Source organism: Talpa europaea (assembly GCF_964194135.1).
Source record: "Talpa europaea genome assembly, chromosome: 7".
Classification (NCBI taxonomy): domain Eukaryota; kingdom Metazoa; phylum Chordata; class Mammalia; order Eulipotyphla; family Talpidae; genus Talpa; species Talpa europaea.
The window spans coordinates 64177852-64203278 of record NC_140074.1 but is presented as its reverse complement, the minus strand read 5'-3'; the positions used below and the strand labels follow the sequence as shown (position 1 = coordinate 64203278).

At 51.2% G+C, this 25427-nt stretch overlaps 2 protein-coding genes across 6 annotated transcripts in view; one reads left to right on the top strand and one right to left on the bottom strand.

Annotated features, from left to right (window-relative positions):
- Window positions 1-3769: 3769 nt before the first annotated feature.
- On the top strand, window positions 3770-12694 carry AMBP (alpha-1-microglobulin/bikunin precursor; the record flags this gene model as incomplete). The annotated part of the gene is made up of 10 exons (XM_084239048.1): window positions 3770-3886; window positions 5029-5171; window positions 5505-5587; window positions 5824-5940; window positions 6407-6508; window positions 7220-7266; window positions 10242-10323; window positions 11369-11536; window positions 11799-11972; window positions 12663-12694. 10 exons carry the CDS (start codon window positions 3770-3772, stop codon window positions 12692-12694), a joined length of 1065 nt encoding a protein of 354 aa, XP_084095174.1.
- Window positions 12695-21787: 9093 nt separating this feature from the next.
- The window catches only part of ZNF618 (zinc finger protein 618), a gene marked incomplete at both ends in the record, with an annotated part of 173451 nt that continues 169811 nt past the window's right edge, over window positions 21788-25427 (bottom strand). For all 5 annotated transcript variants that reach the window (XM_084238178.1, XM_084238182.1, XM_084238179.1 and 2 more), the window contains 2 exons: window positions 21788-23304; window positions 23899-24000. In XM_084238178.1, coding sequence (XP_084094304.1) covers window positions 21788-23304; window positions 23899-24000 — 1619 coding nt within the window. The remainder of the gene's footprint in view (window positions 23305-23898; window positions 24001-25427) is intronic.

The following is a 25427-nucleotide window of genomic DNA, read 5'->3' as shown; positions in this document are numbered from 1 at the left end:
GCGGCAAGGAAGATTCTAGCCCTGGTTCTGCCACTTCTATCGACTCTTGCTCTGGGCCTCCGGTCAGAGCATTTGGTGAGCAAATCCTGGCTGACTTTCTATTGAAAGCAGTTTTCTGCTGCCCCCTGCTGGACACAGAGCACTCACACCTTCTGGCGGCAAAATTTCTGCCAAGTGCAGAGCCCTTACCTGTACCCCACGCAGTGCTTAGCACCTACGATGACGTGAGTCCCGCAGTGTGTACACTTGGGAAGCACTTTCATAAATACCCTTCACTTAGTTCTTATCTCAGCCATGTCAAGTGATTTATTACCTTCATTTGGAGGTCTGGGTGAGGAAGGTGAGGTCAAAGAGGGAAAGGATGGCCCTACGGTCACGCAGAAAGTCACAAAAACTGGGACTCAAGTGCATGGAGGGAGAGAAAAGTCATCCTGATGTCCCCTTCCACCTGATGTCCTTGATGTCCTGGCTGGTCCAATCACCAGGTCCCAATGCCCCCACCTCTTCCTTCTTCCTGGACAACCTCCTGGGGAATGCCTCCCACTTCTTCTGCCTCCTCATTGATCTCTCCCCATCACAGATCTGGCCCAATTTGTGAAAGTCCCCATGTGCCATCTGTGCCAGATAAGCTGCCCCTCGGCCTGGCATCTCCTTCTGGGCCTCAGCCACCCCTCCTACCCCCCTTCCCCCAGACTCCAGACCTATGGTTTCTGTTTTGTTTTGCATACCAAACACACTTCTCACTCTTATGCCATCATTGCCCTCTTAGCCTTTGCAGTTGCCCTTCCTCTGTCTGGAACGTTCTGTGTTCTCCCCACGTACGCCCACTGGAGAACTCCCCTTTCCCATCACCGTGGTGTCATCTCTCTTGTCATCTTCTCCTCACTTCCCAGCACCTGGATGAGGAAAGAGTCCTGACATATACCCAGCAGCATGTATGGCGTGTGGGTGGGGTGAATGAGTAAGTGAACAAATGAATAAATAATGGGGTCAGGCAGATCTGGCCCCCAGCTCAGTCTGGGTGCCCTTGAACAAGGCCCATGGGCTCCCTGAGCCCCAGTATGTCTATCAGGCCTGTGCTCCCTATTGCACATTTGAGGTCCCTGCAAGGGTAGACCCTCCGCCCCCTTCACATGGTTCCAGAGCCTGCCCAGTGGCTGTGGACTCTTGGATATGTGGGTCCCTTAAGAGACAAGGACCCCAGAGCCTCCTTCTTCCCACCTGATGGCCAGAGGGAGAAGAAGGGTCAACACCCCCTGACCACTGCCGGCCTTGCCGCCTTGTGGCCCGGGGTTAATTTTTAAATAGTTGTTCAAAGTCCAGGTGGGCCTTGGCAGTTTGCTCTCCCTGTTTGCTGTGGTTAATAATCTCAGGAGAGCAAACATCCCTGGAGGCAGAAGAGATCAACATCCTGGTCCACCCAGCCACTCCCCTCCTCCAGGAGAGGCTTTGAGGCTGGATGAGCCATCAGGCTTGGAGGCCCTTTCATCCCCTGGCATCCCAGGGAGCCAATGGTTTCCCAGGCCTGAGCCTATGGATTCACTGTGGAGGTCACTGAGCCACTGGGGTACACTAGAGGCACATGACAGGATGCCCTGTGCCTATTAATGACTCACTGTTACTTATTCTTACGCCAGGCTGGGTTCTCCAAAGACAGACACGCTGAGCCTACAACACAGGGATAGCGGTGGGCAGGTCACGGAGCACTTCACATACATTGCCTCACTTGACCTCTAGATAAACAGGCACCGTTATCTTGTGTTTACAGAAGAGGAAAATGGACTTCAGAGAAGGAAAGTCATCTCCAAAGTCACGTAATTCAAGTCAGAGCTTCTGGGTTCCAGTTCTCTGCACTCCTTAATTCAAACTGCCCCCTTACTACCACCACAGAACAAAGCATGAAACAAGGATTTCTGAAAAAGAGAGAAAAGATAATTGTGGCAGAAAGCTAAACTGAGATGATTGCTGTGATTAAATTTGGAGCATGACTGAGCTTCCTGGCAGCCAGAGCAAAAAGTCAATGTCATTGATGGCCAGGCTGCCAGGGAAGGAACAAAGGAAACACATATAGCATAGACACATGTTCCTGATGTTGGTGAAAAGGGAATGCACACTCTTTGTTAGTGCCACTTTTTCAGGGGGAGTTCCTGGTCATTACTATCTGAAGGGGTCTTTCTGAGCTATAGCAGAGAGACTGCTGTGTACATGGAATGCTCCAGTCTCAAAGCAGGGAGTAAGGAAAGACAGCAGTTCTCACCACTGGACAAGAGAACTCCATAGAGAGCCTACAGTAAACTGGCAAGCATTTCAACTTTGGAGACAAACAGACCAGGGTTTTTAAAAATTCTTATTAAAAATTTTTAATTTAATGAATACTACATAGTTTTCTAAGGCTGCCATTGACAAACTGTCATAAACTGGGTAGCTTAAAACAATAGAATTTATTCTCTTACAGCTCTGGGGAGACCAACTTATCAGGCCCGCATTCCTCCTGAAGGGTCTAGAGAAGAATCCTTCCTCGCCACCCTCTCAAGGCAGTCCTCCTTGTCCCGGAATTTACCTGTATCCTCCTGCCTCTGCTGAGGTTTTATACGGCTGTCTTCCCCATGTCTTTGCATCTGACCCTCTCCTTTCTCTTATAAAGCTACCAGTCTTTGGATTTAGGGCCTCCTGTATGATCTCATCTTGACTAATGACTTCTGCAAATAAGGTCACTTTCTGAGGTTCTGGGTGCACCCAAATTTGGGAGGCATTCTTCAACCTGCTACAAACACATTCAGTTTTCTTCCCACAAGCTAGATACTGTCCTAGGGCTTCACAAGAGTTAATCCTTTGATCTCTCACCGCCATGAAGAAACCAGGAACTACAACCCCATTCACAGATGAGGAAACAGAGGCGATGAGTGGTGAAGTCACTGGCCTGAGGCCATGCTACCAGCGAGCAGCACAGAAGTTGTCTCTGACTCCTGAGCCCATGCTCTCAACCATCACCAAAGGCTCCCTTTCCCAGGTACCCACTCCCCAGCCGAGGATCTTTACTTTTTAGAGACTCAAACGCCTGTCTGGAGGCTACTCCATGAGGCTGTGGGGATTGAGCTCAGTTCAGCTGATGCTCAGTGAACGGACATGTTGCTGCTGCCACCACCACTGTCATCCTCTGTTATTATTGACAAGGGCTGGGAGGAACCCTGGGGACAGGATGCCTGGGCTCCAGTCTTGCCTCACTCGACCTCCTCTAGGGACTGTTATCTTCTGCTTACAGAGGCTGGAACTGCACTTCGGAGAGAGAAAGTGACCACCAACGCTTCTGTGTTCGCTGGGAAGTCACTGTCTCTCCGTGGGCCTCAGTTTTCTGTGAGGGGTCAAATCAGGCTCGTCCTGCTGGCTCACAGGAGCGGATCTGGGTGGAATGTTCCAGAGGGAAAGGGCAGGGGCTGTCCCTCTGTCCTAACCTCACGTGCCCTGCTGTGACCTGGGAGTCTCTGAGGAGGATTTTCTGGGGGCTGAACTTCTGGGCCCTGGGTCAATGTCTCCTCTGAAACAGGCCGCCCCCTGCCCCCCAGAACCACTGACCCAGCCAGAGCACTACCTGGGATTGATTTGATCCATCCTTGGAGCCCTGATTGGCTGGGCTGAGCAGGACAAACACCAAGGTCGTGTGAAAGGTACGGCCCTGGCCCTGGTCCGGCCTCAGTTCGCAGCTGTGGCAGGCAGGGAGGTGGTGGCTCCTCCGTCCCCGCACTGAGCCTGTGAGTGACACGCGACAGCTATGCAGAGTCTCAGGGCCCCGCTTCTACTGCTGACCGCCTGCCTGGCAGTTAGTGCTGGCCCCGTGCCCACGTCGCCCGACGACATCCAAGTGCAGGAGAATTTCGACGTCTCCAGGGTAAGGCTGGATTGCTAGCAGTCCAAGGGAACATGTCCACGCAGCCGGGGGCAAATCCTGCCTGCCTGCCCAGGTGCTTGTCTCCCCATCCGGGCCTCTGGTGCTTGGTCCCGGAGGGACCATCTGCTCAGAGTTCGGCCTGGGATTCATTGAAACTACACCCCTCTGCATTGTCGTTCTGTGGAGGAGATCGTGCTTTGATGGGAACACACCCTTGAGGAGGCTTGGGCCTCACGGCAGCCCACACCCCCTCACACAGAGCCTGGCTTTCATGAATCTTTCTGCTCATCCCCCGGCCCCCCACTACTCGCTGCCCCCCCAACATCTCACTATCTTGCGTCCTCTGCCCTCCCAGATGTGGAGTGGACAGAGATTAGGTCTGTGAGATTATGGGGAGAAGAGCAGCACAGAGATGGGGACTGGTGGGATGAAGAGGCCAGCGCAGGTTCTCTGTGTTCTGCCAGGGGGAGACCCAGGACTACTTTCTGGTCCCAGTTCTGCCCCAAATTACTGGGTGACCTTGAACAGGACCTTGCCCTCCTGGGCTCCAGTCTCTATGTGCGTGTGAGGAGCTCCCTTCTAGCTGTGGGATCCTATAGGCTCTGTTTTCTTTGGGGGACAAGGAAGCATCATGGGCAGAGAGGCAATGAGGAGCAGGGCCCTAGGGGGCTGGGATGGCAAAGGGGCGGAGGCTCATTTGCTCGCTCTGGGGGCAGAAAGTCTCTTTCACCTCTCCTAAGTCACGAGAATGAGGCGGCAGGGCTTGTCCTCATCAGACTCAGGACTCTGTAAGGAGCTGGGCTGCTTGTGCCAGGGCAAGCATCCCGCCCAGGGTGGTGTAGGCACAGGGCTCCTGCTCTGTGTGTACCTCAGTGCAGGGGCATCAGCCCAAGTGAGCAGCACAGATCCCACATCTCAGGGGAGCCAGGCCTTGTGTGTGGTGGGGCCCACCCCATCTGCATATCTCCTGATGCTGAGGTTTCACAGTTAGGGTCCACCTTCCTTGAAGCCCGGTGGTCCCCATTAGCTAGGAGACATTGTCACCCCCAAGGGCTCATCACTGAGAGGACAAGATGTGCCCCAAGCCCTCCTCAAGGTCTAAAGCCAACCCAGACCCCCCGGAGCTCATGGTTACCTCCTAGATCTATGGCAAATGGTACCACGTGGCCATCGGTTCTAACTGCCCGTGGCTGAAGAGGTTCATGGACCGGTTGACCGTGAGCACCCTGGTGCTGGGAGAGGGTGCCACAGAGAGAGAGATCAGCATGACAAGCACTCGTTGGCGGTGAGCAGGGGGCTGGGGTGGGAGGGAGAAGGGGGTGAGGGCCTGGGTGCCCTGGCTTGGGGCCCCTTATCTTCTGCTTGGAGTCAGATGTCAGCGCTCTCCTCGGAGCTCAGATCTCAGGACTCTCTTCCCCTCAGGGCACCTCCCCACCCCTACACCTCAAGGGCAACGCCCTCCCTGCACTATGCCTGTTTCCCCACCTGCTCTTGCTTCTTGGGGTGCCTTTCATTGAGCAAGAACCCTACAAGAGAGTGGGGCATGAGGACCAGAGTGGGGAGTCAGGACCAGGGTCTTCACCTGAAGTTACCGTCCTTTGGGTTTGTTCATTTCCAGCAAAGGTGTCTGTGAGGAGATCTCTGGGGCTTATGAGAAGACAGACACCAACGGGAAGTTCCGGTATCACAAAGGCAAAGCCAGTGAGTAGAGTGCGAGGAGCGGCCGAGGTTCTCTCTTAGGCTAATACTCCAAGTCTTGAGTAGGCGTCCCTCTGCCTTGGCAATCTCTGCAGATGGATGAGTAGATAAACCAAGAGTGGGAGGGGTGGGTGGGCAGAAGGAGGGAGGAATCCATGAAGAGTTGGGTGGAGGTGAAGGATCTCAGATTAGAAGGGCCTCTGTTCGCTGATGTCTTTGTTTTCCGGGCGCCCCTGCAGAATGGAACATCACCATGGAGTCCTATGTGGTCCACACCAATTATGATGAATATGCCATTTTACTGACAAAGAAGTTCAGCCGCCGCCATGGAACTACCATTACCGTCAAGCTCTATGGTAAACACCTGGGACTAGAAAGGCTGGTTGGGGTGAAAGGTGACCCATGATTTAGGGACAGTGGCAAGAGAAAGAGCAGGGCATTGAGCTCTCTCCTTTTGACAAAAATCCAATTGGGGAAAAGATGAAAACACTCTCCCTGGAGAAGGTAAAACCCAGTCTCTGTGTGACGCTTGATCCTCTTCTTTTTTATCTCTAAAATGCAGATCCAGAAAGTCCCAGAGCCTTCAATGCCTTAAAACAACAGGCAAAGTGTCCTCTATGGGGAGTTGGGAGACCTGGGTGGGACCCTGCGAGGGAAACCTCTTAGCTTCTGGTGTTGCTCTTTCCATAATTACAGCCAAGAGATCTGGTTGGGCCTATAGTTTCAAACTTGCCCTAAAAGGACGTCACTGGGCAAAGCAAGCTCAGGCCCTGCCAGTCTGGCACCTGTGGTTCAAGGTGTCTCCTCTGCTTACCCGTGCAGGGCGGCAGCCGCAGCTTCGGGAAAACCTTTTGGAGGAGTTCAGGCAAGTAGCCCAGGGCGTGGGCATCCCCGAGGACTCCATCTTCACCATGGCCAACAGAGGTAAAAGGCATCCCACCCCCACCTTGTGTTTCTGTCCCTCCTTGTCCTCCATGGCCCCCCAGAAAACATCCTTCCAATCCCTCGATCTTTCATAAAACATCCCAGATAGCATGGCTACAGACTGTCCCCATTTACAGAGAAGACAGCTGGGGCCCAGCTCCTAATCACAAGTGTAGACTGGAGTGAGCCGAGACTAGAGCTAATTCAGTGTTTGCTCTTCTGCCACATGCTTAAGCGAGGTTATGCCCAAAATCCATAGGTTAAAAAAGTGCATCCTTAACCATGAACACCTGGGTTCAAAATGCGCTGCATGGCTAGTCATCTGCTCAGAGCCTCATTTTCCTCATCCATGAACTAGAGATAATAATGCCCCCTTTGTTAGTTGCAGGGAGTGGTCAGTGAGATAAAGTTGCCAAATGTAACAGTGCTGGGCCAGGTGTCTAGTAAGTGCTCAGTAAGTGTTAGCCATTGCTATTCATGTGATGGTGCTGATGAATTGTCAGTGGTGGGGTGGAGACAGTGCATCAGATGATGCAAGCAGTCATTTTTCCAATGAATGACCTTGAGTGAGCCAGGGGAGAGGAGCCATGGAGCCATTCTAGAAGTGGGCTAAGGCACGCACAGTCACCGTGAACAAAACTGTCTCTGAGTCTACAATGCTCCCCTAGTTTGGCTCTCTTATTCACCCTTCTCTCCTGTCCTCTGACCTAGGTGAGTGTGTCCCTGGGGAGCAGGATGAAGAGTCCTCTCAACTCTCAGTGAGTACCTCTTCCGCCCTCCCGCCCCACCTCCACCTACTTGACTTTTGCTGCCTTTGCAGACACACCTGGGCTCAGTCTAGGCTCTGCTATTTTAACCTCCTTGTTGCCCCATCTGGATCCTACTTTCCTCATCTGTAAAATGGGGTAATTGCAACTCCAGCATTGTGATAGAATTCAATGACATGTTACACAAGCTTTAGCATAACAATTAAAAGCAATTGTAGTGGCAGGATGGGCCACAGGGCAGGATCTCTATGATTCGAGCAGATGGGTGAAGAAGGGGTCCTGGAGCCCTCAGTGGCTTTTGCAGGCTTTATTAGGATTTTACCGGGTACACAGCAGGCAGGGGTACCAAGGGAACGGGAGGCTGGCAGACCTCCCAGCCCCCAGCAAGTCTTCACTCTTCCTGGGCTCTCCAGCGTTCTCTTGTGTCCTCTACTTCTCTGCTTCTTTCACTCTTCCATTCTGCTGTTCTGCTGGCATCTGTGTGACACCACCCTTATAAGCCCAGTCTCTCAGCCCAGGTGTACCCACTTACATATGCCCACACCCTACTCCAAGTGCCTGCCTCAGGCATGCATTTAGGACCGCAGGGATCCATCATCAATCCTAATGGTGGGAGGGCAGAAGAGCCTGATACTTTTTCACTTACCCTATAGCAATTCAATACTCAGTAATGAAATAATGATACACAATATTGAGTACATGAAAATAAAGTTAATAAATCTTTGTTTAAAAAGTCCAGCAAAGGTGAAAGCGAGTCGCTTCTCGATCCAGCTTCTGCTCTCCTAAGCTGTCTTTTGACTTTTTTGGGCTTTTTCACTCATCTGTTTTATTTTCCTGCCTTTTGCCATATTAATTAAGCTTTCTTCATTTTTAAAAAATGTTTATTTATTCATGCATACAAGAACCGGGGTACAGGCCAGATGTGCGGGAGGGTGAGAAGATTCACCAGAGACAAAGCGGGGAACAGAACAGGCAGACTGACTGAAATACACTGCTGAGGGGAGCAGTGGACGAGATAGGAGAGGTCTGCTGTGCCATGTGGGTATCTTGCCAGTTGGCCAGGATCAAACCGGAGCTGCAGAGGTGGCTGACGGCTTCACAGCGCTGCGCTCAACCCCCTGCGCCGCGCTCAACCCCCTGTGCCACCAGGGGAGACCCAACCCTTCTTCATTTTTTCTCCGGTTATTTAGAAATTATATTCTAATTTATTCTACTGATGTGTGTAACATATTGATGTGTGTGCATGCATACATTTAGAAACATATTCTTGAAATTGAAAAAAAATACTAGAAAACAGAAAAAAAGACAATGTTCTTATTCCTACAGAGAATTAACACTGCTAACACATTTGTTTCCTTCTACATTTTTGAAGAAATTACTGTTCGATTGCATGGATGATTTAAGTTTTCTCCTGCTTCTTACTATCCTATGTTCAGTGAGATATTTCTTCATTTTGATTTGATTTACCTGAGCAGCAGTATTCCTTCATCTGCCCTATGATTTTTCTCTTTTCCTTCATCAAGAAATGCCTGTATGTGAACAGTTTAATGGGGGTTCTGGCAGATAATAGGAGGACCTGAATATAGCTTTCAGTTGCACCTTAAAAAAGGGCAAAGTTGTAGGTTGCCATAGTTTTAAAATTTTACTTTTTCAGTTTCCAGATCTAGCTTGTGGGCAGGAAGACTGCCCGAGGCTGGTAGTTTCCATCATCCCTTCCTTTTTTTTTTTTTTTTAAAGATTTTCTTATTTATACAAGAACTGGGGTACAGTCAGAGGCGCAGGAGGGTGAGAGGATTCACCAGAGCCAGAGCAGGGAGCAGAACAGGCAGACGGACCAAAGACACTGCTGCAGGGAGCAGTGGGCAAGGCAGCAGAGGTCTGCCGTGCCATGTTGGTATCTCTCTGGCCGGCCAGGAATTGAACCCACGTTGCAGAGGCTGAGGGCAGCTTCACAGCACAGTGCTCAACCCACTGCACCACCAAGGAGGCCCCCCTTTTTTTTTCTTAACATAAGTGCATCAACTTTAATATATTATCAAAATTAAAGAGGATAGCCCTATAATTTCAGGGATCTGTAGTAAATGGTAAATAAAACTGCAATCTAAATCTAATTCAAAATTATCAGAAACCTTCAAATTTTACATATTTTCTTATTTTATTTTATTTTATATATTTTTACACCATTTTTCATTTTTGCACAATGTATGCATTTCAATCTTGATTATATTCTTCATACAATTCCCACCCCCTTATTTTGACCCTAATCCCTGCCCCCCCACACACACACACCACAAGCGAGGTTGTGGAGAAAAAGGAACTCTCCTGCACTGCTGGTGGGAATGCAAACTGGTCCAACCACTATGGAGAACTGTGTGGAGATTCCTCAACCTGCTAAAGATGGAGCTTCTGTCATCCCTTCTTTAATTGCCTGGGGTGCTGCCTATGAACTCTATGCCCAGAGGTGCTTTGGGACAGCTGGGCAGTCTGCCCTGCCCTGCAGTGCCATCACCACAGCAAGGAGTGTAGAGTCCATCTCAGGCTCCCTTCTCCTCACTCTCTGGCTTTTTCTCTGTCAGCAGCTATGGGCTGGCCAGTCCCTTCCTGAAAACCAGTCACACTCATACTCCGCCATGTAGAAAGACCTTCAAGTTTCTAACATGGGAATGCTCTGTCTCTGGGATACGTCTCTTTTCCATTATTATATTCCTTTGGACATTTCCACTGGAAAATGGATATGGGGGTATTCTTGTATCTCGTGGCTCTGATTTTCATTCCAGACCAGAAATCTACCCTGTGGTGCCCATGTGGAACTCAGGTTGATATGGTTGGGAAAACATAACCATTCACTAGTCTAGTAACCACTCTGTCTGCATCTTGTTACCCAAAGCAAATGGATCATTTATGTAGTCTAGGGGTTCAGGTGAGTAATAGTGGCAAAGTCTTTGCAACAACTTCTCTTCCCCCAGAGAGCCCGCCGGGCTGTGCTTCCTGAGGAAGATGGAGGATCAGGGGCTGGGCAACCAGTAACTGACTTCAGGAAGAAAGAAGGTAATGCTCACTTACCCTTTCAGTCCCTTCTGCCATACTCCAGAGAGGAAGGGTCTGTGGCCGGCTAGCCCTGGCTGCTCTCACCACCATGAAGTCTGTTTCTTATTTTTCTGCTGGAATCAAGGACTGAGCCTTAGAAAAGGCAAATTGAGTTCTCAGCAATGTGACAGAGGTTGTGGGGGGAAGAGAGGAGCAGAAGCCATGGTCCCTGAGATTAGTAACTCTCAGCTCCACAAAGAGCTCTTGTCCTGTGTGTGTCACGGTGGACCTCCTAGCCTTGGTTCCCTCCTCTGTGGGACAGCAGCCTGCTGGACTATCAGGGCCGTTTTGGGAGAACATGAGGCTGCTTGTGTTTGACAGTGTTCATGAACACTCACTCTCCAGCTCAGCAAAACTTGCTCCATCCCCCAGTATTGGACCCTGGGCTCATGGAGACAAACCACCTCTGCCCTTCTGGAGCTTTTGGTCTATTAGGGGAGGCAGTCAAGGGGAAAAGTGATGGACCCAAAAGGAAGGGTCAGTTGATAGTCTTGGGGCGCTCAGAGGATGGGAGGTGAGGGCATGCAGGAGGGCTTCAAGGATGAAGGGGTGCTCATGCCATGTACAGGTTTCCAGGTAGGGGTTTATGGAGGGGACATTCAAGAGCGAGGAACCACTAAGAGTAAAGGCCTGGGCCTGGGACCTCGGTGAAGAGGTCAGGCTGGCCAGCATGGGTACTGATGAACGTATCCTCAGCTACTATTACAGATGAAACCAATGTGGGGACAGAGGGTCTGTGGGTCCCTGGTAACTAACTCTGCTTGTTTAAATGGAATGAGCACGAATTTTGGTGTGCAACAGACATAGTTTTGAATCACAGATCTACATGACCTTGGGCAAGTCACTTTACCTCTCAGAGAGTCAATTTCCTCATCTATAAAAACAATCGATCATCCTGCCTTTTAGTGCAGGGATGAAACTAAATGAGATGATACTTAAGTTCGGCCTGTTGACAGACACATGGTAAGCCCTCAGTAAATGCTGCCCCCCGCGCTGCCCTCCCCAGAATCCTGCCAGCTGGAGCGTGCGCAAGGTCCCTGCCTGGGGCTGATGAAGAGGTATTTCTACAACGGCACATCCATGGCCTGTGAGACCTTCCATTACGGTGGCTGCCTGGGCAATGGCAACAACTTCGTTTCTGAGAAGGAGTGTCTACAGACCTGCCGCACCGTGGGTGAGGCTCCCCACCTCTCACACTGCACCCCCACAACTCTGACCTCCCAATAAACCTTACTGCCAATTGAAGAGGTAGCAATGGCGGAGTTCCAGGAAAGTGTCCTGAAGTCATAGGAATCACACATTTGGATAGGGGTGACCTCATGGACCCCAGCTCCCCAGTCCATGAGAAAGGGATTAGGTGTCTGGGATGAGCACAGTGCCGGGTCTCTGGCCAGCAATCCTTAAACTCACTGCTCCATGCCTCTCCTCGTCCACAGCTGCCTGCAATCTCCCCATAGTCATCGGCCCCTGCAAAGCCTCATTCGAGCTCTGGGCATTTGATGCTGCCCAGGGCAAGTGCGTCCAGTTCAACTACGGGGGCTGCAATGGCAACGGCAACCAGTTCTACTCAGAGAAGGAGTGCAAAGAGTACTGTGGAGTCCCTGGCGAAGGTAGGAGGCTGCGGGGAAGCCGGCTGGGTCAAGGGGCTGTTGGGACCCGAGGGAGAGAGAGGAGGTGGAGGTCTGGAGAGCTGACTACTGGGCTCCGGACCCGGTGACCAGCCTATCTACTCTCTGAGCCTCAGTTTCCCAAGTAAAATAGGGCCAAGCCCGGGGCCTTACTCCTGCTGGGAATGAGACGCCTAGGGAAGGGCTGGTCAGATGCAGGCCAAGGGTGTGCAGGGCAGGCCAAGAGCTGGGCAGAGCAGGACTCTCGTTCTGGCACTGCCATATCTGGGCTGGTCATGTTAGGCCAGTGCCAATCATGGCACTTACAAAGTTGGTCAAAGTATCTACTTCCCAGTGCTCTCGTGCTTGGTTAGTGGCAGCTGTTACTAATATAGATGGTGGCGCTATACTGATAATAGTAATAGCATTCCAGGGAACTGCAGTCATTTGAGATTTCTGGGCTTGATCTCCCCACTGGCAAAACATAAAATAAATCAGAAGAAGCAAAAAACCAGATCATTCTGTAGAATATACTTTGGAGATATCAAATCCTTCAGCAAGTAGAAGTTTCTGGCTTCAGGCTCAGGTCCCAGCTCAGCCCAAGCTGCTTTCCCCCCCTCAAGAGGCACCCCAGCCCCCACCCACAGACCCCCTGGCGACCTCACACCTTTCTGAGCCTCTCTGCATCCACAGGGGATGAGGAGCTGCTGCGCGTGTCCAACTGACCCGTCCACAGGCCTCGGGGAGGCAGGAGGCCCTGGGCCAAGTGAGCTGGATTCAATTAAAGCCAAACTGTCGACTCCTGAGATGCCAAGTCCTGACTGTTCATTGTCATTATAAATATAATGAGGTGGAGGGAACAGGGGGTGGGGGGATTCAAAGCTGGGGTGGGGATATGAGTAATCCCAGCTTTCCCTAGAAGTGAAAAATGTATGTATTGGAAATATAATAGAAATATCTTCAGTAGATGAAATTGGCTATGCAAATTATGAAACACAAATCACATCAATCATATTCACTCCACAGTAGTATAAAGTGAGAGTGTTTTCTTTTAATAAAGCTAGACAATAAAGGCCACAGAATTGTCTTTAGGAGGATGGGTCAGAGGTGAGGCAGGACTAGATGAGATAATTGTGTCCTAGTGTGTCCAGGAGGATCAGGGCAAACAGCCCACAGGGGCCTAAAATGACTCCCTTGTCCTTTGCCACATGGAGCTCCCTCCTTCCCCCCAATATCTCGCTCTGGTCACAGACACCCTCCCCAACATCTACTAACAGGAGCCAAAAAGCCTTGAGTTATTTCTTCCTCCTTAGGGCCTTCCCTGGGGTCCTCACTTGGGCCCTTTGCCTGGAAGAATGTTTACTGACCCTCACACTGTCCCAGGACCAGGCCAGTAGTGCTGGGCCTGGTCTGGCTTCTCCTTTGAGGAGGCTGTTCAGGGTGGCTGTCCGGGGTGGCCGGGGACACCAACCTGTCCAAGCACACAACTCCAGGAGCCTCCAGTTCAGACACTGGATTCACAAATACCAAATTCATAAACATCCCTTGCTGGTTCCTTTCATCAAAGCCTGGTGGCTGCTGCTGCTGCGGGGGTGAGACCCCAGCTCTGCATGTACTGAGGTGGAAAGCTCAGCAGGCAGCGCCAGCCCGTCTCCACGGGGCGAGCAGAGCACTAAGGGCAAACGGCTAATCAGTCAAGAGTCCCTCTAGGATATTAGCCCGTTTGCTTAAGAGAATCATTAGGAAGGGCAGGAACTGCACGTCCCGTGTGGAGGGGATGAACCCAGATGTAAGGATTTGTGCTCACAAAGCTTTACAGCCTCTTGAAGACCCTCCTCCCTGTAACTGCCCCAAAGCCCAGAGCTTACGGCAGTGGGGGCAGCTCAGGGCAGGGCAAGGAAGGAAGGACTGTCCTCCAAGTGCCATTTGGGGTCGGGCAGGCTGGGGCAGAAGTGGGTGGGTGGGGCAGGGGCAGGGAGACGTGACTGACAGGCTCTCCGGCCTGGAACTCTGGAAGAGCATGGTATCCTGTACCCAGCCTTGTTCCCTCACCAGGCCTCCCCCACCAGGGCCAGCCACCCAGGCCACTTTGAGAGGGGGCATCTTGGAGAGGGATGTTTTGAAGTGCCCTGGAGGGTAAATGCCTAAACCAGAGGGTGTGGGCCTCCAGTGCCTGGGCCAGTTGGTGGGGCGGTCCTTTGGTTTAGAAGGCAGTTTGCAGCTCCAATCTCACCATTTTAAAATGGAGTGTCCACATGAAAGTCTAGGCTTCTCAGTTCTCTTGAACTGTCCGTCCCAGCAGCTGGGGGCCTGCATCCTTCACACCAGTAGCTGAGCTGGAGCAACTCCTCTAGATGGGCTTGGCCAGTCCTGCCCTGGAAGCCACGCCTCCACCACACCCGCTAAAACCTTCACTTCCCGAACCCCCCTGGGTCATGATTTCATCCCTCCAGGGTGGAGTGGGGTTGAAGCAATTCTGTGACCCCGAGTCTGTGTTGTTCATCTCAGAAGGTGCCGGAATCACGCTCAGCAAAATGGCTGCCCTGGAGACTCTCTTGGTCTTAAACACTCTGACCTCACTTTTTCTCTTAAAGATACTGTCCACACTCATTTGTTACAAAATAGATATGGCTGCTTAATATAGAAACATCCTGAATATTTTTTTATTTTGAATCCCGAGGCTGGCATTGGGCTGTGAGGGCTCCAGGCCTATTGGATTGTGATGTCAGAAGCACAGGGGGGATCCTTTCAGCTACAGCCAGCGGTTCCTGGCTTTTGGTTCAGGTTCCACAGAAACTCCTTGATTTCTTACCTTGGAGGGTGCTGAGTCTTCCCGTGAGTAGTGAGTGATGCCATCATGATTTTAGGCAATGTCACGGACCCTCTTCCTTAGATAATGGATGATAGACATGACACAGCACATCACGCGTACGGTTTGGGAGTGGCCGAAGGAAGGGGCTGGTGAGGCTCTCAAATGACCACTGGGCCAGGGGAGCTTGGATGTGGGCCTCTGGAGACGCGCGTGTACACTGGAGGGGTGGGAGACAAAGTCCATGCGGTCATAAAGGGACCAAGTCCTGGGAGTCTGGCTCAGAATGTGGTAAAGTTTCGGCAGCCAGTGACTAGGGAGGGAGCATTAGCCCAAGGGAATGCTGTGGGAACTCCACAGGGTCCTGAGTGGGCTGCCCCATGGGACGCTGCCCAGGTCTGGAGAATGAGCTGAGGAAGGAGGGCACCAGAGCTGCCTGGCAGGGCTGTGCAAGGATCTGGCAACTGCGTTCAGGCACTGGACTGAAAAGTTTGCACCGACTCCCGCTGACTCTTAGCTTTCTCAGATGCCATCAGAAACTTGACAAAAGCTATGGACACTATTCCTAGAAAAAAGACAACACATACGCCCTATCGCCCAGCAGGCCAAGGCTGCCAGGCAAAGGGTCCTCTGGGACTGGGAGATGAAATCTGTCCGCCTTCCATGGACAGCATCCCCGAGCAAGGCAATTTCCTCCCTCACCTACCAAACATCAGCTGAGCTGAGCTGGCGCTGGAGGTGAGCAAGCTCACAGGTGGGGAGGCAACAAGCCTGGCCTCGGGACCACCCCCTTGGGATGGATTGGAGAGCCTCAGCGACCTGCCTCTGGCCCATCTTTGCTCACCAGCGCCTGTAGGTGCCCTGCTCCTGACTGGATGACAGCCCACCCTCAACCCCAGAAATAACGCCACACACGGCCGTCTTCCTAAAGGTTGTTTTATTGTAAAACCATAAATACAACACTGACATGAAATCATTTAAGCAACTGATCCTCTCTAACCATTAAAAGGATGTCTTTTTGCCTTGGCATCAACCAACTGGGAAATAATGTTGCAAGAATTCTAGGGATAAGGGGTGCTGAATTCTGGGCTGGGGCTTTTGGTGATTTAAGAAACCAAGTGGAACCTTCCTCTTCTCCCTGGGAATGTCCCACTTTCGGACAAGGACAGACAGGTAAAAACAGCAACATTTAAACAGCTCAGTTTTAAATTTTATTACTTTGTAAAAATCTTTCCTGTTCCTTTCCTCCATTTGACATCAGTAAAAGTTTTAAACACCACGGAACTGATTTTGGCTGTAAATGGAGAAACGGTACCAAAACAAAGTGAAACAAAAAACCCAAGGACAAACAGAAAACCCTAAATAAACCCTCAAGTTTGGTCTTGGGGGTTTACATATCACAAGAACCGTCAACTCAACCCCCATGCAAAGTGACTCCTTGGAGAGCTGTTGGATCCACACCAACGACACAGGAGACCACAAACAACGTCTTTTGTTAATTAACACAGCAAGGGTGACACTAGGTAACTTTTTTTTTTAAATACAGTACATGGTACACAGGGACCCAAGATGGCCCTGCATAAACCCCTCGTGGAGACTGGAGCCAAGCACTGGCTGTTTATAAAAATATTGTGTTGCTACAAAAGTATAAATTAATGCTACCGGTATTAAGAAATATTAAACACATAAAACTTATAAGGATTAAGAAAAATATTCATTAATACCTGTAGAAAACTCTGGCCTAAAAAAGATATTTTTTTGTGTTTGTTTTTTTGTAAATTTTTTTTTGTATTTTTTTAAGATGACTTGAGTTTCTTGCACTCGAAGAGACACAGTCAGCTGTGCCTATGGTATTGCCTAGAACGTCTTACTACTGAGAAAGGATGGGGTGCACGCACGTGGTCACTGAGTGGGGTGTGGGAGGGAGGGGCACCAAGGCTTTCTCGAGATTTACCTGATGTGAAATAATCACCGATGTGAAGTCACGGGGAAAAGAAAAAGGATCAGAAACCAACTGAAAATAATTTATGCTTTTTAAAAAATATCTCTGCTTTGGGTGGTTGTACAAAATGATTTCCTGATGCTTGGGATCTGAATGGCCCCGGACGCACCACCTGGTGGGTCTGAGCCTCCAGCTCTGCAGAGCCCCCTCTCTCCTGGCTGGAGAGCCCCAGCCCCAGGCCAGTCCACACACTGGCTCCCCACCTGGGAGCCCCCAAGGGTCTGCGGGGGAAGATGGGCTGGCACCTGGGTAGTGGAGGGGCCTCTTCCTCCTGCTGGTCTCAGACCCCACAGTCTCTGTCAACCCAGACTTAGCCACGGGGATCCCAGGCTCCTGAGGTTGCAGACTAGGCTGGGCTGTGCCCCTTTAAGGAACTTTGGTTCGAAGAGTCGAGGTGCCCGGTGAGACGTGTGGGCGGGTGAGTAGGACCCTTGTGGGGCCTGGTGCTGACGCCCAGCTGCCAACCCAGCAAAGCCTTGTGTGTCAGGACTGAAGCTTTAAAGGCCACCCGAGGGGGCGGTGGTGGGGGCATGAATGTAACTCACAGCAACCTAACGATCTCTACCCTCATCAGAGAGGGCAGGTGCCTCTTCACACAGAAACCACAGGGCCCCTCCAGGCCAAGGTAGACCTCTACCGACCCCGATCCTCAAACCCAAATGAGACAAGAAAAACAACAATCCTCCAGAAAACCCTAAAAAGGGGAAACGTAAGAGGGAAAACACTGTATCATTGGTTCACCATAACTGGCCTAGCAAACATTAGCCACAGTGAAGAGGGGCAGCAGGCCCCTGCCCAGTCTCCCCCTGGCCCAGCTGGATATAGGGGCTGAGACAGGAGCCCCCAACCTGCTATCTCACGGAACAGCCTGAACCCGACCGAGCCTCTGGGTGCTGTCTAGCCTTCCTACAGACCTCCTGCAGGGACAGCCTAGGGTCACAGGTGCTGCTGCTGAACCCAAGGCAAGGGCCAAGCTATGAGCTTGACCCAGTTCAGTGGGACGGGAGGAGGTCCACCTGCCCAGCGCGCCATCTCCCCCACTCTTGCAAGCGCATCCACCGTGATAAAAAATGCAGGTACCGTTCCCCTTCTGGGTTGCCTCACTTTTCCCAGTTTCATGTGAAGCCTTTCCGATGAACCTACGGCCCCCCCGGAGAGAGTGCATGCTGCACCCCTAGCTTATCTCCAGTGCCTACTTCCCAAGGAGCCTGGCTCAGTCCAGGCGGAAGCAGGAGGCCTTGCACACGCCCGGGAGCTCCCTGAAGGCAGGGACTTGGGTTCACAGTGGAAAGCACAGCGCGCAGAGTTGTTCTCTGGTGTTTCTTCAGAGAGCAGGAGGTAAAGAAGCAAACGGAAGCAGAGGACACTGGCCGACCTATAGATTTGGTGTAAAAGAAGGTCCTTCCAGGAATCCTGGTGTTACATCCCTTCTCCACGGTGTCACTGGGCTGTCCTCTCCTGGCCAGGGAAGCTCAAGACCATTTTCCAGCCAAGAATCAATCCCCTGATGCCAAGCACGAGGTTGCCAAGTGGAAGGTGGCAAAGCATCCTTGCTCATGCCTGCGGTAGCTTTCTGTGCCATGAGCCCCCAAGATGAAGAGGAAGCAGACACGGGCTCCACAGTTTCCTGTTTTCTAACTATCAGCGGGAATGAGGCAGGCTCCGGAGTGCCTGGTGGGGGGGAGAATGTGGTGGCATGAGGCACCTGCCCACAAAGACTCGGGTGGCGCTGCTGCTTTTGGTGCAGCCCAGACTGCCCAGCCCCAACACTGTCTCAGAGGACCGCCGTGATGGTGTCGCCCTTGGCGTGGGCTTTGGTGGTGAAGCTGACTTCCCACAATGAGGGAGACGAATTCTGCAGAGTGGTGTCTGTGCCGGCTCCCCCTGGGGTCCAGGCATGCCAGAACCTGGCCATTTCTGTCCTGGGACTCACATGGCTTGGGACAAGTCGTGTGCAGGTCAGCAGGTGCCTGCCAAGAACACCGTAGGAATGACCCGACCTCCTGGCCCACCCATTCCCAAAGGCCCGGGGTGGAAAGCCGCTGCGATGGTCAGAGCTGGGAGGCCAATGCCAGGTGGGCAGCAGGGGCAGACCTGGAAGAGCCTTTCTCGATCCTTTGGCTGAACTAGAATTTGGATGAGGCAGATATTGCTGGAATAGGGGGCCAGTGACTGGACCTGTAAGATCTTTGGGTTCTATTAAGCTGTTCATTGCAGGATTTGCGCTGGGGGAGCTGCCCACATAAAAGAGACTAAGGGGGCTTGGTGCAGCCTCTCCTGTTGGTGACGCCAGTTTCTGGGGAACTGGAGGGAGCAAGCATGTGATCTGCCATCTTGTTTCTTGACGTGAGGCAGCCACATCACACCTGCAGAGCAGAGGATTGAACTGAGGGTGGGGAGAACAGAATAGGAAGTGACATGTATGACCAGATACCTAGCGTTTAGTAAGACTTACTGGAATTTTCACTGAGAGTGTGCGGAGGAAGCACACACCAGCTTAGAGAGAAGAATGCCGAGTCTTCTATATGCATGTCTGGGCTTGGTCTCTGATGGCTTTGCAAGAAAACGAAATGCTTATTTTTGAACTGGCCCAGAATGAGGCAACACCAGCACAGCTCTGGTGTGAGAGGAAGGATGAGCTCCAGGGCTCCAGCCTACTGACCACAGAGTGGGCAGCTCTGGTCCTCCCTCAGCAGCCAAGCTGAGGGACCTCTGCTGTTGGTATCTGCCACTTATCAGCAACCCACAGCCGCCTTCTGGAAGGCCCCCAAGGGCCTGGTTGAAGTTTGCTGATGCACCCATATTCTGCATGGAGCGACCTTTGATGACTGTCCAGATTTCTCCCCAGCTCTGGGCCAGATGGAGGCTCCTCTGATGGCATGACCCCAGTGGGAAATGTTCTGGAAGAAACCTGTAGAACTCCTCCAGGAGAGGAAACGGAAATAGCCCACCTTGACGTATTTCAGTATATCCAAGGCGTGCAGGGGCAAGCTGGCTTAGCGCTCACGAGGCAGAGCAAACAGGCGTGACCCTTAAGGACAGTGTTCTGGTCCATGATCCTAAACCTTGAGTTTTTCACCAACTTGACTTCCTCATCGGTCATAGACCAGGGCGGGAGAGGACTGTTGTACAGTGCTTCTTGAAGTCGAGGTATCTTGCAGTTGAGTAATGCTTTATTACCAGGAAAAGATGGAGTGGACTCAGCCAACTCCAGGATGGTAGGACATGCCTTTGCAAAGAGCCTTAGACCAGCCCACGATGCTGGTCATTCCCAGCTCGAACCCTTGGCGTGCCCTCCTCTATGACTCAGCCTTGGGGACAGGGACCACCAGCACTTTGCTCACTCAGAGATGGGGAGAGGGTTGAGCAGTGACCCTGATGGAACCACCTCTTGTAAGGAGGGAAAGGTGCACCCTCTCAGCATTTGGACTGAGTGTGCAAAACCGAAGTTGCTCACAGCTGGGGCACCAGGAGAGGAAAACCTAAGGGTATCTTTCACAGTCAAGATGAACGTGCTCTATTGCCACCCATTCTTGAAACGTCAATCATTTGGCCCACAAGGCACCGTGCTCAACTACTGTCCCAGAAGGAGGGCTGAGGATAATGTGGGGACCCCCATGGCCACGGGCAAAGGAGCCACTGGAACTCCCGAGGCCCTGGAAAGGGAGAGGAGCCCACGGTTCTGAGGTGTGGCAGACGTGAACACGGATCCACTCAGGAGGCCCTGCATGTGTAATGCACTCTGGGTATATTAATCAGACATTCGCAGTACCAGACACAGCGAGCCAGGAGGATGGGGCTTCCGCTTACATTCAGAACTCCTGAGCCACACGCTTCCCTATGGCTGCCACCAAATCCCACCTCTGTAAAACCTGTGAGTCCAACCCCACTCCTGGTCTCCAAACACCACAGCCAAGTTCATGGTCTTGGCTGTTCGAATACACGAAAACTGGACTGTACAGGGAAGGCTAATAAAAACCCTAGGATACTGAATATGCCACTGAGATGAACTAGTTTACAGTGTGACTTGAGGAACAAATAGGGCAATTAAAAAAAAAAAAAACCCTCCAAAACATAAGTTATAGACATTCAGTGCCTCCTAGCAGAGTCTAAATCAAATTTGGGGGAAAAAAAAAAAGATAAAAACCGCTAAAATGTTAAGGAAAAAAATGAAGGAGTGGAGACAGTATCTATACGTCTTTGAAAAATGTCTTTTTTTTCTATCTTATATTAAAAAGCAAAAAGTCAGCTTTATATTCCTAAAGTCTCCTTTCCTGATTTGGGGAGATAGATAGGTGTGTTTCTAAGGCGGCCACCCTGTGGCACCCGAGGGGTGTCACGAAGGCAGCAGCTCAATGCCCTGAAGGTGAACGAGAATAAAGTCCAGTGCAGAAACTGTCCATCTGATGCAGTTTGGAGAATCCATGGCAGAGCAGCCGGGGAGGACCGGGTGTGGGGCGGTCAGGAGGGCTTCAGGGGAGGGATGCAGGGAAAGGGGGGAGCAGAGGGTGGAGGACAGAGAGCGTCAAGTCACTTCAGATCTCAGCTGCCTGAACATTTTACATCAGCTTTCTACCGATCTGCACACCTGAAAACGGAGTCTTGTAAAGCCCCCTTCTGAGAAAAGGAGGTGAAGCGTCTTCCCTCTTTCCCACTTAGCTTTCCTGACACACCCAGTTTAATGCACACGCGCCCACGAGCAGGCATGTGTACATGCACCAGGGTAGTGTGTGTGTGCATGCGTGCACGAAGCCTGTTGAGCCCAGAGCCCACACACCCCACAGCTGCGCACACGGGTCTGGACACAGTTGCACGCGTGCGGGTGTGCACACACATGCACACACACACTGAAAAAAAGCACTTAAGTTTCCAGGGGGCATTTATAATGAGGTCCACAGTGTTTAGAACTTAAAATTCCTTTTCTTTGTTTGCGACAGTGTTGTTTGTTTTTTCCCTAATGTTCTCTTTTTTTTTTTTCCTTCTTTTGTCTTTGTTCTGAGTCAAGCCTTAAAGCATGTTGGATTTCAGAAACATGAGTTTGTTCATATCTTCTGGACTGAGCAGTCGCCTCCTTTTGATTAGAAGAGCTTGTTCACACATATTTACACAACCGCTCCTGGCCCCCACGGCCGGAACCGCTAGGAGCCAGAAGGCCAGCTTGGCGAGTTTTGTGTGCTTTTGGGTCACGCACGACCAGTATTGGAAGAGATCAGGGGTGGCCTGGAAGAGGGGCTCCTGCAGGTAATCGTACACCTCGTTCTTCCCCAGCCGATCGTCTTCCTGAGCTGCAGCGTTCTCGCCGGGGGCGGAGCGCGGCTTCTTGACGCTGGGCTCAAAGTCGGCCTCTTCGGTCCAGGACTCCTTCACCTCATTGATGAGCTCACACACCTTGCCGATGATCTCCTCGTGCTGGTAGGGTGGCACAGGCCGCAGCTTTTGCTGCGGGTCCAGGATCATGGCCACCTTATGTGCTGGGTGCACCTTGAAGTTCTCCTTGAGCGCCTCCAGGAAGAGGTGGCACAGCTTGCTGACGGTGCCCGCGTCATTGGCCTTGGCCGTGAACAGCTTCTCCAGCCGGACGTAGGTGGGCAGCACCAGCTGCAGGGTGGGCTGGCTCTCATTGCTCAGCTCGATGACCGCCTGTTTCACGGGCGTCAGGATGGCCGCCAGGTTGCTGAGCAGGTGTTTGTTGAGACTCTGGATGAGGTTCATCTTCTTGGCCCGGCTGTAGAACTCGCAGATCTGCTCGTAGCGCTCGTGCACCAGGAGCAGTGAGTCCGTGACGGAATTCCAGCAGGGTGGCGGCGAGGTCTCCTCCAGTGACCCGAAAGTCTCCTTCGCAAGGCCCGTGGAGCCGGCCAGATCCTCGCACACGTTGAGCAGCTCGATGACCTCGTGCATGCTGCGGGCCTGCAGCGTCCGCTTGCTCAGCACGCTCTGCACCACCGAGTTCAAGGCACAGGCTGAGCAGCGAAGGCACATGCCGGCCTTGGAGAAAGCGGATGCGCTCACCCGGCAGTCCGTCACATACACTGTCCTGATCTCCGACATCACGAACTCTGATAGCACGTTCTGTACCCAGTGGTGCACCAGGTCACCACTGTCACGAATGTCTGCCCCCTTCACACCCAGCACGTAGCTCTTGATGTGGTTGCCCTCCGCCTGGTAGGCCGTGAGGATGTAGCAGGAGTCAGGGCCAACACTCTGTGAGTGGCAGGTGACGCCGATGCCCAGGCAGGCATTGCTGCCCAAGGCACATGTCACCTTTACCTTCACCTGGTTGTACATGCGCGGCAGATGCTTCAGCGCCAGCGTGTTGAAGTTACCCAGGATCTCGGTGACGGAGAAGGCACCGTAGCGGGCGCCGCTGTCCACCAACGTCTGGGCCAGCTTCAGGAACTCCTTCCCACTCACCACGCTCAGGGCGCCCAGGTCGGCACACATGACCCGCAGCAACCGCTCTGCTATGTTCTGCCGTTCCTTCTCAGGGATCATGCTGTTGGGTGTTAAGCTGCTGGTTGTGGCTGGCAGGGGACACAAAGAGAGATAGGATTAACCATGGCATTCACGGCTCCTTGGTATGGCCATAGCCTGAGACTCTAAGCATCTAGTATTAGGAACTCTGGATAGATTTCACCGTGCACACAAATTGTTGGTGTTGGTGGTCTTTAATATGTGATGATCTCACTGTAATACATTTCTGTGATCGACTAGTAATGCCTGCTGTGGGCACAGGAATAGGTGTAATGATGTGTGCAACATAGTTGCTACATGTGTCACTCACACAGACCTTTGAGCCAACTAGTCTAAATTAATCCTCAACAAAGGAACTGCTTCCAACACAGGATTTGCCAGTGAATAAAATACATGAGGCCACAGTGTCAGGAAAGAGCGGCCAATTATGGCGAATGGATCCCAGTTCACATTCTGATACTAATTTGACCCAGAACAGATCACCTTCTGTCGTCCATCCACTGGGGTCAGAATTTCCACCAACAGAGTTTTAGGTATGAGAGTGCTTTGAAAACCATCAGGCATGGTGCCATCTTGGGAGGCATGAGTGCTGCGGGTGAGGACAGCGGGAAGACCCCCTGGGCTGAGGCCTGGGAGAGACCTACTGTTGTTGGCGCTATTCCTCTGGGCCTGGGGTTTCCACTTCTCTTCAACAACAGCAGGTGGTGACCGGGACTGGTTGGAGGCGATGTTGTTCTCATTGTCCGCTGTGGACACAAAGGGCACAGTGCATTACCCTGAAGTACAAGAGGCTGGCCAATGAGAAAACACGAGGTGAGTGTGAGCCTGGAGGGTGAAAGCAGAGTGGTCTCAGGGACTCAGGCCGGATTTCAAATCCTGGCTCCTCCTAAGACAGCTCTCCTAAGCTCACCAAGCCTCATTCTAGCATTTAGAAAAATGAAGACATCACAGAGGGGACACAGCTGCTGAAAAGACTCAGAAGAGATAAGGCAGGGAGAGCCTTATGGGAGCCAAGTGGCACCCTTATTTCTTTGAAGTGTATTTTTAAAAAATCTTTTCAGCATATCTACAAGACCGTCAATCCAACAAACAAAACAAATGTTCTCCACGACAGGAAATGTGAAATTCTCTACCCCTCAATGTGAGATTGGAAACAGAAGTCCAGATAAAGGAATGGATTTGCCCGTGATCACAACATTGGCCACAACAAGTCAATCCAGGTCTCCTGCTTTCTAGATGCATCTTTTCATGCATTTCCCTAATTTTTCACCAGCACAGATGTAATTTATTCATTACTGGCACATGCCCAGTCATCTGTAATCCTGGCTACTCCTTGACTTTAAGAGATTCAGCTCTGTGTACAATGGTTGAGTTACATGCTATCATCACAGGCAACCACATAATCCTCTATCTATAAAGCGCAACAGGTGGGTCACCCACACTCCAAGTCCTGAGTTTCTGGGCTGCGCTGCTGCCAATATTACTGCTCTGTCATGAACCTGCTTGTCTAACATTCGAATACTGCTCTCTGCCTTTTTTGGGTGTTGCTGTTGCTGTGGGTTTAGCTCCTTGATACAACATTTTAAAGTAAGAATTCACAGCTGAGGATGTGAGGGGGGTCAACAACACTTGTTCAGGGCTGTCAGCAGCTTCCATTCTTTTCAACTGAAATTACCTTTTTTTAGTGAAATAGATGAAGGGGTCAAATACCCATGAATATATGATAATCCTCAAAGTGTGTACATGTGGTAACAGAACAGCAAAACATACAAAGCAAACACTGAGAGAACTGAAACAAGAAACAGAATATTCAGTTACAACAGAGATTTTAGTTCTCATCTCTCAGAAATTGTTTCCGAGAGAAAAAGAAGAGGAAAAATGAACACAGACACAGGGGGTGGACACGATCACATAGTCTAGGAAACATGACTGGATTCCCAGAAAAAGGAGGTGGGGTAGCAATCATATAAAGCATGATTCTGACCATAACTGAATTAAATAGAAATCAGTAACAAAAAGATAATTGAGAAAAATCGCAACTATTTGAATATTAGACATTACAAAATAACTCAGGGACCAAAGAACAATCATGAAGGAAATGAGAAAATGTTTTGAACTAAATGAAAATATAATGGTGATATTTCAAAATTTGTGGGATATACGTAAAGCAAGG